Genomic DNA, 12349 nt, shown 5'->3' on the forward strand with positions numbered 1-12349 from the left:
ATAAAAAGTTGATATAATAGGAAGATTATTATATCAAACTGTACAAAACTTCCGAATCCCATGCAATGACCAGAAACACCAAATATACCTGTCAAAAGATAAATGACAAACTGCCAAAAAAAATACTGTAATATACAGTAACTATCCCTAAAGAATTCTTCAAATAACTAAGAAAAAAAACAACCTCACAGAAAAAAATGGTCTAAAGACAAGAACAAATAATTCACAGAAGAAATATAACAGACATGAAAAGATATTTAACTTCACTAAAAACTACAAATCAAACAAGATTTTTTTTGACCAGTAAAACTGTCAAAATGGAGGGACGCCTGGGTGGCTCAGTCATTAAGTGTCTGCCTTCGGCTCAGGTCATGATCCCAGGGTCCTGGGATCGAGCCCTGCATCGGGCTCCCTGCTCCACGGGAAGCCTGCTTCTCCCTCTCCCATTCCCCCTGCCTGTGTTCCCTCTCTTGCTGTGGCTGTGTCTCTTTGTCAAATAAATAAATAAAATCTTAAAAAAAAACCCAAAACTGTGAAAATAGAAATGATTTTGCAATCCTAGTGTTGATGAGAGTATATGGAGTTTAGAAACAACTGCTTTGGAAAACAATCCAGCAGTATATATTAATTTTTTTTAAAGATTTTATTTATTCATTTGACAGAGAGAGAGAGCACAAGCAGGGGGAGCAGCAGGGAGAGGGAGAAGCAGACTCCCTGTTGAGTAGGGAGCCTGATGTGGGGTTCAATCCCAGGACCCTGAGATCATGAACTGAGCTGAAGGCAGGTGCTTAACCGACTGAGCCACCTAGGTGCCCCAATACTTATAATGTTCATGTCCTCTGACTTAATTTCTTAGAATTCATTCTATAGAATTAGTTTAGAAAGGATACATAAAAATATGTATTTGGATGTTCACTATAGCACTTTTTCTTTTTTTTTTTTAAGATCTTATTTATTTATTTGTCAGAGAGAGAGAGAGCACAAGCAGGGGGAGCAACATGCAAAGGGAGAAGCAGGCTCCCCACTGAGCAGGGAGCCTGATGTGGGACTTGATCCCAGGACCCTGAGATCATGACCTGAGCTGAAGGCAGATGCTTAATCGACTGAACCACCCAGGTGTCCCTTACAGCACTTTTTCTAAAAGCAAAAACTTGGAAAGTAAAAAAAATACCTATTGTTCAGGACTGAATTATGTCTCCTTAAAAGATATACTGAAGTTCTAACACCTGAATCTATGAATGGACCTTACTTTGAAAGAGTGGCTTTGCAAACAAAACCACGTTAAAATGAGGTCATTAGGGCTGACATTAATCCAATAACTGGTGTCCTTGAAAGAGAAAACACAGACAGGTAGAGAACACCATGTGATTACATAGGTAGAGATTAGAGTCATGGATCTCTAAAACAGGGAACATCAAGGATCGCCAGCAATGCCAGAAGCTAGGAGAGAGGCATGGCACAAATTCTCTCTGCCTCCAAAAGGAACCAACCCTGCTAACACCTTGATCTGACTGCTAGCCTCCAAAGTGTGCAAGAATAAATTTGCCTTTTCAGCTACCCAGTTTGTGATACTTCATTATGGTAGCCCCAGAAAACTAATACACCTATCAATAGTTAAAATAAGTTACAAGAAACTCACGAAACAGAGGATGTAGTAATAAAAAGGATGCAACAGATATAAACATGGAAATATATGAAAGATATATTAATATAAGTGAAAAATTAAGTTTCAGAACAGCATGTATATCATTTTTCAGATAAATTAAAGAGAACATCTTACTGCCCCTCCAACTCCTCACTGAAATCCACCCTTCTCAAACACTGGCCAAGTCAAATATGGGTTAGACTACTTCCCTCTGTAATCATGACCTGAACTGACACCTTCCTCGATGGAATTCACTCCCAAGGCCTCAATAATCAACACTCTGCAAAGGATTCCAAAAGCTCTACTCCTACAATTCCTACTATCAGGAGTTTCTGTTATCATCTGCAATTCACACAGCCAACTAAATATTGCCAATTTTTTCTTCACAACATTTCTATTATATAGCCTTGGCATAGCAACTAGATTTCATCTATGTGAACTTGGACTGATTGGTAGTGGCTGCCCGTAGGGATATGCTGAGTATTCAGAGACCACATCTGGACATAGTAGGAAAAAATGCTGAGTGATAGTGGTGTCTGCCATGTACACAAAGACCATGGATTTACTATACCTCATAACCCTTTTTTTGTTCCAGATGCTGCTACAATTCAGGTTCCTTAGCCAGGCCAGGTCAGCTAAGATAATGAATATGAAAATGTTTACTAAACTTTAAACCATTACTGAATTATTTCCATTATGAATGTAATTTCTAGTTTTCCCCATCTCTAGATCTTTCCAGCTTGACACTTTTTGAATCAAAACTCTTTTTGACCCCTCACTACTTAAGGACTAAAGCTCAACCTCTAAGTCTGAAGGTCAAGGTCTTCCAAAATCTGGCCTCAATTTACCCTTCAAACTTATCATTCGTTATGTTCTCAAGCAAATATCATTCTCATTTCTAGCCAAGCCAGTCTATTCAATATTTCCTAATACTCCATGCAAAATTTCTACTCTAAACTTACTTACACATTTCCCTCTACTTGAACTGAGCTGCTTCCTTATTCCTGACCATTTAAGGTCCTCATATTCAAGTCCCACAATGATGTACCAAATCCCACTGTAATCTATCTTTCCTCTCTATTATTTAAATCTTTATTATGTGCTGGCTTGTGAAACATATCTTTTTGTGCATGATTTTTGTTTTCCCCAGCTAAGGTGTAAGGACTAAATCTTACTCCTTTCACGTATTCCAAGATACTGAGAGGATGTTATATTCTCATTAAGTCCTTAGTACTTGATCATGATGACATTTCATTAATAAAAACAGAGGAAATCATCTGGGTTTCTAACTAGCTTTATGCATTACATACAAGTCAATCAGCACCTTTACTATAATGAAAACTTCTTAGGCATTTAAGGATCCTCTAATATTTTATGGCAATAAAAATATTCATCATAGTAGAGGGACAATTTCACTTAAAATTTTTTATTTTGGAACCAAAGACATGATAAACAACTTCACCTCTATCTTAATAATTTAAAATACTAAATAGTTTTAGCTTCTCCAAATCTAATATAAAATTTAACTTTAAAATGAAACCTGAAAAATATTTCATTGTCCAAAGGTTACTATATATTTGGCTTATGATAATTTTGATTTCCTCGTATCATTTTTAACAGCATTTTATATTCCTAGGTATCTTTCGTATTTCCCTTTTGTTTGAATTTATCTGGTGTTTAATGAGCACCCCTTTACAAAGACAGATTTCTATAGTAATCTTCAGAACAAGTTAAAAATAAGTTCAAAAAATCACTATGGTGGGGTGCCTGGGTGGTTCAGTCATTAAGTGTCTGCCTTCGGCTCAGGCCACGGTCCCAGGGTCCTGGGATTGAGCCCTGCATCAGGCTCCCTGCTCGGCAGGAGGCCTGCTTCTCCCTCTCCCACTCCCCCTGCTTGTGTTCCCTCTCTCGCTGTGTCTTTCTGTGAAATAAATAAAATCTTTAAAATAAATAAATAAAATAAAAATAGCTAAACTTATGTTATTAAAAAAAAACTCACTATGGCAGAGGAACCAAGGGGCCAAGGAAACTGGGGAACCAACAGAAATCCATAGTAAATTGAACTGTGAAGTTACTACAAATCTTTCATTTGATTCCATTTTCTAAAGGGGGCTTTTCTAGATTTGCCTCTTCAATATTACTCTAAACCCAATTATTTGGTCTCTTTAAAAAAGGGTCACAATTCCTCTATAACACATGAACTCCAAAGTGAAACTAATGTCGTCTAATTTCATTCTCCCAGATTGATATTATAGTCCTTAATCCTCCACTACTAAGAATACAGATATATATACAATGGATACAATATGATAAAAACAGGATATATTTCTGTTACATATATTTATGAATAAAGTTAAATACACCAAACATCTTCTAGTTACTAAATAATACATGACCACTTAAAAGTACTAGATGCTCAGTCATACACCAATAAGAGTTACATTTACAGTTAACGATATGTATTACTATGAACTTGTTTTGCTTCCAAAATCTTTATAGTGAAAGTGACCTCTATAATAATGCTGGGTTCTATAAACTCTTAGACAGATTAACTTTTCAATTAATTACCTATATCTGCTCTTTTATACCTCAACTTTGAATCAGTCTCTAAAATGACCAAGTCAGTTCACTATAACTGTTGAATCTAACACTTACACAAAAACTTTTTAAAAATCTTCTTTACCTTCTTTCACATGCTTCTCCAAATAGCCAGAACACTTCAGAAGTGGCAGCTACTCCAAGTGCTGTACATAATTATAGCATTATTCTCTGAAATCCTTGAGTAAGCCCATTTTACAAATCTAGACATTAAGGCTCATATTGGCTAAGAAATTTGCCTATAAGCTAAGAATAACAAGAAATAGGATTTGTAACCCAAATCTGCTAGATTCTTCTAAATCTCCTCCTATACTTATAGTTTATCCCATATGACACACACTTTTACTCACCTTTTTCCTCTATACTAGATGAGGTTGCCTTCTACGCTTTGTATATTCCAAATCCCATAAATATTAACCTTTTTTTTCTTTCCATACTCAAGGCGGAGTGGAGTATTCTCAGCCCTAACTTCCCACCAGTGCTGCCTTAATTCAGGCCCTCATCAAAACAATGATCCATCTAGGCACCTCTCCCTGTAAACCTATTTAAGAATTTAGAACAGAAACAAAGTAACTGTTGGACAGCTACTGTTACCACCTGTATTCAGCATCTGACTTAAATCATTTTGTTCTAATAAAGGAAGACTTAGGTCCAAATACAAATTGCATCAGAAACTGAAGATTTTAACAACCTGACTGAGCAATGAGAAATGCTAAATGAACTCCTAAGGAATAAAAGAGTTAGCAATTATAATTAATAAGTATTCAGTAATCTGTACACTAGATGTTATAAAAATTATAGAAAATTACATAGACATAATGTCTAATCTCCCAGAATTATATACAGGGTGAGAAAACAAACCAAAAAAACCAACAAAAGAATATAAGCAAGTTAAGACAAGTACTGAGGAATCAAAAGAAATGATGGTTAATAAAAATGGCTTCTTAAGTACCACTCACTCTTGAAACAAACCAGGTGAGCATGGCAGAAACAAGTAGCAGTCAACTTTACTAACCTCAACCCATTTGGACCAAAAGATGGTTACAGAGAGCTAGTATGATATTTTATTTTTCCCAATCCTTATTTCTTTTTCAGGACTATTAAACTTCACTTGGCAAGAGAGCATATACTCTATAGAAAGTAAATTAAATCATGATACAACAGAACTAACTACAAAATAAGACCTGATAATCTTTTTTTTTTTAAGATTTTTATTTATTTATTGGAGAAAGAGACAGAGATAGCGAGAGAGCACAAATGGGGAGGAGAGGGAGAAGCAGGTCCCCTGCTGAGGAGGGAGCCTGAGGCAGGGCTCCATCCTAGGACCTGAGCAGAAGGCAGATGCTTAACCCACTGAGCCACCCAGGCACCCCGGGACCTGATTATCTTTTTTAACTCTTCTTAATTATTCTAAGAAAATACTACCAGCTAATGAACTGCATCAGAACTATTCTTTTAAGCATATAACATATACTGATTTATTATATATAACTTTAAATGAAACCTCATCTTTCACAAAATCTATTTTTTAAAACTGTGGCAAAATAGATTTAAGATTCACCTTTTCCATGAAACCAATCACCAACCTGTAGTCTAATATAAGGCATATTTCCATTTAGTAAAGTATGTAGATTTCTGCATACTTTTTCTGCTGGTGGTTATACCTGTCTTTAACCTAATTCTCTTCCCTCACCCACTAAATCTAAAGGGGATGAAATCCTACTAAAGACTTTTTAATTGTCCTGGAATTCCCACCAGCAGTGCCTTAATTTAGGCCCTCATATCTTATGTGCACTACTGTTAAACACCTACCTGATCTCCTTTGTCTCCATTCTTACAACCCTCAATCCACTTCCTACAGTGCCTTCACCTTTCTCCCCAACTTTCTAAGTCATACCTGATCTTGTGCACTAACTAGTGCAATACTTCCTCAACTGTATCTCTCTCTTACATCTATGAAATACACACTGATATCTTAACAGGTTAGAGACTGTACTAAAAAAAAAAAAAACACAAAAAAACAAGACAAAACAAAACCCCCCAAAAATCCCTTTGTTTTAACTTAAACTTAACTCACAAAATATACACCCAAGATTGAAGGGAAACATATAAACATTTCAAATATGTTTCAAGATTACCCTATCAGAAAACAGTAAACTTCATAAGCTTGCTAAAAATAGAAATGCCCAAGTTCCCCCTCAGACCCAGTGAATATTATCTAGGAATTCGGGTTAGCAATATTTGTAATCTTCACAATGTTTTTAATGCATACCTAAATTTGAGAACCCAAGCAGAAAACCCTCCTTGCTCCATAACAAACTACTAGTAGGCCCCCACCTTTCCAAGCTGTTTCATTCCTCTCATCAACCTGGGAGCGTACTAATCTTAGATATTCAGGTATCACCCATCCTAAATTATTTTAACACCTCTTTTAATCTCCTAAACTTTTGCAAAAAATAATAATATCTATATATTTACATATGGTCCTTCTAATCCACAAAATCATCCCATAAGACAGTATCCCTATTTTAGAACTGAGAAAACCAATTCTACCACAGGAAGTTAAAAAAAAAGAGAAAACAAGAACAAAACTTGTCCTAAGTGACCAAATGAGTTTGAACTCTGGTGTGCTGACTACAAAGCCAAGACATTTTCCATTGTGACATGCAGCATCTTACACATCACTCTGAAGTACTGACTTACTCATCAGTTTACTTATTTGTTTCCCTTCTGAGACATAGTAAAGCTCCTTGAGGGCAGGCACCAACCCTGATTTTGACCTCAACATTTAGTTACTCCATATATATTTGCTGAGTCAAAGAAGGAATGCAGCTCCTCCAGAACTGGGACTATAAGTACTTCTGTTTCATTCCTTGAACTCTTAGGTAGGGCTCTGAATACACTTTTCTTCCCTAACAAATTTGGTCTGACTTGTAAATGTTATTGCTGATTTTTTTAATGAGATAATGTATTTCACTATTATTTTAAACTACAAAAAGCTGCATAGTCAGCAAAGAAGAAAAAAAGAGTGTTCAAAAAAATTAAAATATTCTTATTTTACTCTCAAGTAACTGGAGACTTCAAATATTAAGGTTAATCTTCACAATAATTTCATACCATAAGAATGTGGTTTTAAATGACATATTCAAAAGGTAAAGGTGATTAATAATAGATGACATAAAGATATAGAGCACTGAATACTCATGGCTTATTCCGCAATCCACTTATGCTAACCAGAAAGCAAGGCTATCTTTCTCAATCACAGTATTCTTTCACATCTTTCATTTTTTTGAAACCAGTAAACATTACAGGTAAGCATAGAGAAATTAGTCAGTGTACTCGTGTTTAAATGTAATGTCCTTCCTCCCTAAAGTTAATGTGTCTGGTATGTAAAACATAATACAACCACTTCCTTTCTGACATAAACTATATAGCAAATGAAAACAAACCAGTGAAATTTTAGTTTTTTTTTCATTTGCAGATAATGTAACATTTAAAGAGCTGGAGATTTTCCTAAATTGAAAATATGCAAAACTTAGTGCTGCTTTAAGAATCTCACACTCTAATGATATCAAAAAGAAGTGATTAACATCAAAAACTAATAATGTAATGTATGGTGATTAACATAACAATAAAAAATTTAAAAAAAGTGATTATTCCTTTTGCACCACTTTTTGAAATAAGTCAATAACAAGTAATAAAAACCCTTCTAAAACAACATAATGTAGTGAAAGTACAACAGACTAGGCATCAGGAGTCCTGGTTTTCTAGTTCTGATTACATCACTAAATTGCTGTGTGACTTAGGGTTCACTGCTCAGTTTTCTCGTTTGTTTAAAAGCGGTGGGGGTGGGGAGGGGACCTGATTATCTTTAAAGTTTCCCAAAATATTGGTTTTAAGCCAGTCCTCTTATTTCATTCTTCTAATCAGTAAAATATGAAACTCATCTGAATTAAATGCAATGATTCAATCTCCAAGAGGATACAAAAGGTTGACTCCTATAAAGTTAACAATTAACCCATTGGGTAACTTTCCAGAAATTGTCTAATCCTACCTTCTTAAACAAGCAGATGTAGCCTAGTTTGACATATTTAACACTACTAAGAAAAGTTGTAAAATGGTACTGCTCTGTTGACATTTCAGTAGGGGTTTCCTGGGTTCCCATGACACATACTGTGCAGGTGCTACCACGCAAGGAGGGGAGAAAGAGACCCAAACAGCGTTTCAACAGACTCAACCACAGTTCAACCCAGCTACTGCAGTAAGATGCAGCCTGACAAGGCCTACACCACAGAGCAGAACCTCCCCACCCCCAGAAGTGCCAGCAGCCAATGTAATGAATGCTTCCGTCAACAACACACATTCCCCTTCCCACAGCAAACTACTTGCTCCCAACCGGCCATCTGGGGTTGGAACAGGCCGCACAGCACTAACCTAAGAATCACTCTCAGGCCCCCAAAGGCCAAGAACTACTACAGACTGCGGTTCCCCTGCGCATGGTTGTGGGGAGAGCAGCACCTCCTCCCACCAATTAAAAAAAAAAAAAAATCAGTGGGGAGGAGAGCAGAAACCAGGCCTGGGAGAGATTGCTGGAGAAATAAACGCTGTTTCTCTGCAATGGGGAGCAGTAGCATTTCCTGCCCTCATTCTGAACCGATGCACTCGACTTCATTCCCTCCTGGGATCCTAAAGGGAGATCAAAAACCCCATTCTGGTCCTCTTCATTCATATCTCGGCTTCATTCCCCGACCTATCCACTCCTGAAACCTCTGCCATTGTCAAAGAAGGTACCCCCCCCCCGCCCGGATCAAACAGCAGGAGGTGAAGCGAGGGCCAGTACAGAGGCCCGGTTTTTAAGATAGAGCAGCTCGTGCATGAATAAAATCCCCTTGTGGCCTGAGAGCAAAGTTTGAACCAGCAGCAAGGGCGCAGACCCGGGCCCGGCCAGGCAGGGTTCCAGGACAGGGCTGCGGAGGTGACACTTCCCTGCTCACGGGCAGCTTCGGAAAGCGGTGTCCGCCCGCCCCGGCCCAGCCCGCACTGCCCGTACCCAGGGAGCCGGGCTGGCTGGAGGCCCGGCCGGCAGCCGGACCCTCCCCGCGCCGCTCCTGCCTTCTTCCCCACTCCCACTTCCCAGCCCTCAAGCCCGAGCCTGTGAGGTAACGTCGGGGACGACGACGCGGGTCTCGGCCACTGACCACACATTTCTTGCCGAGGAAGGTGAAGAGAGACTCATTCTCCTGCGGGGTGAGCAGCAAGGACCCCACATTGGTGACCCTCCGCGGTGGCGGCGGCTGCTGCTGGCCGGAGCTCATGGTTTCGCCGGCGGAGTTGCGAGTCCAGGGCCGTCTCCGGCGAGTAGGCGAGCGCTCTTTCCCCTCTCGGTGACAGGGGTGGGAGGAGGGGAATCAGAGGCGCAGCATCTCGCAGCTCCTCGGGCGCGGGGAGGAGGAGGCCACGGGAAGGAGGAGCCAACGACGGGCCGCGCAGAGAAAGGGAAGCTCCCTGCTCCCGCCCGGTTAGTCTCTGGCCGGATGGTCGTTGTCTTCGTACTCCGGCGACTGCGCTAAACTCCCAACTCCTCCTCCAACCCTCCTTCGGCGGCGGCGGCGGCGGCGGTGGCGGCCGCACAATCCAACATGGCAGCGGGGGCGGACGAGACCACAGGACGCAGGACGCGGGGGAGCGCGCCGGAAACGCGCGGCTGCGGCCCGGGCCCCGGAGGAGCCCCCCCGACCCCACGCCGCGGCCGGCCTCGCCGCGCCGGCCCGAGGCCCCGCCCTCTTCCGGCCGGGCGCGGGCTGCGAGGTTGGACGCGGGTTGGTGATCACGCGTGCGGGCCCCGGCCTCTAGCCTCGTTTCTGCGGTGTTTGGGCCCGGCGGCAGCCGCCTGCAGAGAACGGGAGCCGCCCGCCCCTGTTCTGCGGACGCACACCTTTGCGAAGCGTCAGTGAAGACCCAGGTCTCCCCTCCCCAGAATAGTTCTTATTTCTGGGGCACGGAAGCCGGACGTTCACATTGCAGGTCAAAAACATCTGGGATCTGGAGACAGAAAAGTGGAAAGAAGTGACGCGCTTCCCTGTGCTCCTCGCCGGTTTCGGTCAGAGCCGCAGGTGCCTGGGGTTTCTCAAACTTTGTCCAAACTTCAACAGTGGGAGTGGAGGAACAAACAGGCCTCTCCCAGTGTTGTGAAAGAGAGATCTTGCTGATGGATGTTAACAAAAACCAAACGCACTTAAAAAAAATTTCTACTGTTCGCCTGGAGTGTTGCGTGGGATAAATGTATTTGGAACATTTAAATTCAAGCTCTTTTCTTTGACGTGCCTTGAACACATTTTTCCCCGTTTTGTGGATTGGAAAATAACCCCCCCCCATTTTTTCTTTCTCTCAAACCCCAAAGACCCTGTTTTCTTTTTATCCGGAACGAATGCGCCCATTCGGGGATGTCACACAGGAAAATACGTAGTCTGATTTAATCCTCAGAAGTAAATCTCAAGAATTTTTGTTAAAATTTGTATGCCTCAGAATATTTGAAGTTACTTAGGATAATGCCCTTTGTTCAGTAAATTAAATACTAAAATATTGTTAAACGAAGTTTTGCACTTACCGAAATGTAAAGAATAACCTCTGCAGCAATAAGTATCTGACTTCTCCACTTTAAACATCATTTATTGTATAATCTTCGCCATTATGTTTGCTAATTATTCAATTTCAATAAACAAAGAAGTTGCCATATATTAAACTTGACATCCATGTTACGCCAGATAAAATTTGGTAAAACTATTTGATTTTAACATCTTTGATAGCTTCCAATACAAGTCTCCTATGTTCTAAAGAAATTGATAAGCCATTATCAAAGAACCTTGAAAATACTATAAAAATTCAAAATTAAAGGTGCCCTTATGAAACTAGCTAAGTAGGAATAAATCTAGAAAGGAAAATGAGGTATGTAGTCCTGGGAGTTCTCTTATAAAATACGGATATCTCAAAATTAAACTTGATTAGTAATGTTGGGGGGAAAGGGATTCAAGAAAAGCAAGCTGACTTTTTATAAAATAATTAGGTTTAGAAAGGCAGTGGAAATGTAAACCTGGAGTTGCCTCTGAATTACGAAGCTAACAAACAGACACTAAATCAGTTTGTCTCTTACATCAAAAGTGAGGTTCCTTTAAATGAAAACCACAGTGACAGCAGAAAGCAGTACAAATTCTTGAGAAATAATGGAAATCAGAGTCCTAATAATTGTCAAACCTGTGAACCACAGTGATAACAAATACACACTTTAGATAGGCCTATGTGGAGTTCTTGTTCTGCCATGTATATGTGTATAACCTTATGGACCTTGGACGAGTTGCCTCTCTGAGTCTGTTTCCTCATCTGTAAAACGAAAATAATTTCTATTTAATAAAGGTGTGGTATAGAGATAATTAAACCTACTTCAAAGTTGTAAAATTTACCAAGAAAGCATATGTGAAATAACCCGATACATAGTGGTTACTCAAATATTACTTGTTCACCATTGACCATCTTTGCCTATGGTCTCCTTGTCTTCCCTTTGTCTAAGGTCAGCTTCCCTTCCCTTAGCTAAGGATCAAAAGTTGGGTTGAAATGTGTATTTTTACCTTTGTGCTATCTGTGATATTTCAAAAACTTGCATTTAGAACTCTATGTACTTCTCCAAATATATAGTGGTAAATTTGGGGCATCATTTCTTTTTTAGCAGAATTTCTACTAAGGCTATATGTTATGCCACATGGACTATATATGTCCCACTATGCCAAAATTACAAACCTTTTAAAAACTATTAATCTAGAGACAGAATCATATTTGTTTCTAATATTATCTTTTTAATATTAAATAATATTTTATGATATATTTTCTAATATTATTTGTTAAGAAAAACTGAAAGGGAGCAATTTTTATGCTAGAAGGCCAGCTTTTAAAAGCTTATAGACCACCCAACTATTTTGAAGATGGGAAAGAGAGACGTGGAAGAGGGCTACGGGGAAAAAGCAGGCAGCATGGAAAGCTAGTTGAAGGGACATCAGCTATGAGTTAACTACTGGGTTCCAATCATTTCACGACCTCTTGTTAGCCTAGACTATG

General features: G+C 39.6%; 2 protein-coding genes across 3 annotated transcripts in view; one reads left to right on the forward strand and one right to left on the reverse strand.

Moving 5' to 3' along the window:
- Window positions 1–9911, reverse strand: part of WASL (WASP like actin nucleation promoting factor) — a 69367-nt gene extending 59456 nt beyond the window's left edge. The window contains exon 1 of one of the 2 annotated variants that reach the window (XM_027574972.2): window positions 9442–9911. In XM_027574972.2, coding sequence (XP_027430773.1) covers window positions 9442–9558 — 117 coding nt within the window. In that variant the 5' untranslated portion in view covers window positions 9559–9911. The remainder of the gene's footprint in view (window positions 1–9441) is intronic. The other variant, XM_027574971.2, reaches the window with a different exon arrangement.
- Window positions 9872–11781, forward strand: LOC118356162. Its single transcript, XM_035723421.1, has one exon. It carries the CDS (start codon window positions 9883–9885, stop codon window positions 10195–10197), a length of 315 nt encoding a protein of 104 aa, XP_035579314.1. The 5' UTR covers window positions 9872–9882; the 3' UTR covers window positions 10198–11781.
- The last annotated feature ends 568 nt before the right edge of the window (window positions 11782–12349 follow it).

Source organism: Zalophus californianus, chromosome 12 (genome assembly GCF_009762305.2).
Source record: "Zalophus californianus isolate mZalCal1 chromosome 12, mZalCal1.pri.v2, whole genome shotgun sequence".
Taxonomy (NCBI): Eukaryota; Metazoa; Chordata; class Mammalia; order Carnivora; family Otariidae; genus Zalophus; species Zalophus californianus.

Coding starts and splice junctions, on each gene's coding strand:
- LOC118356162 (XM_035723421.1), top strand. CDS start 9,883: ATGGCAGCGGGGGCGGACGAGACCACAGGACGCAGGACGCGGGGGAGC.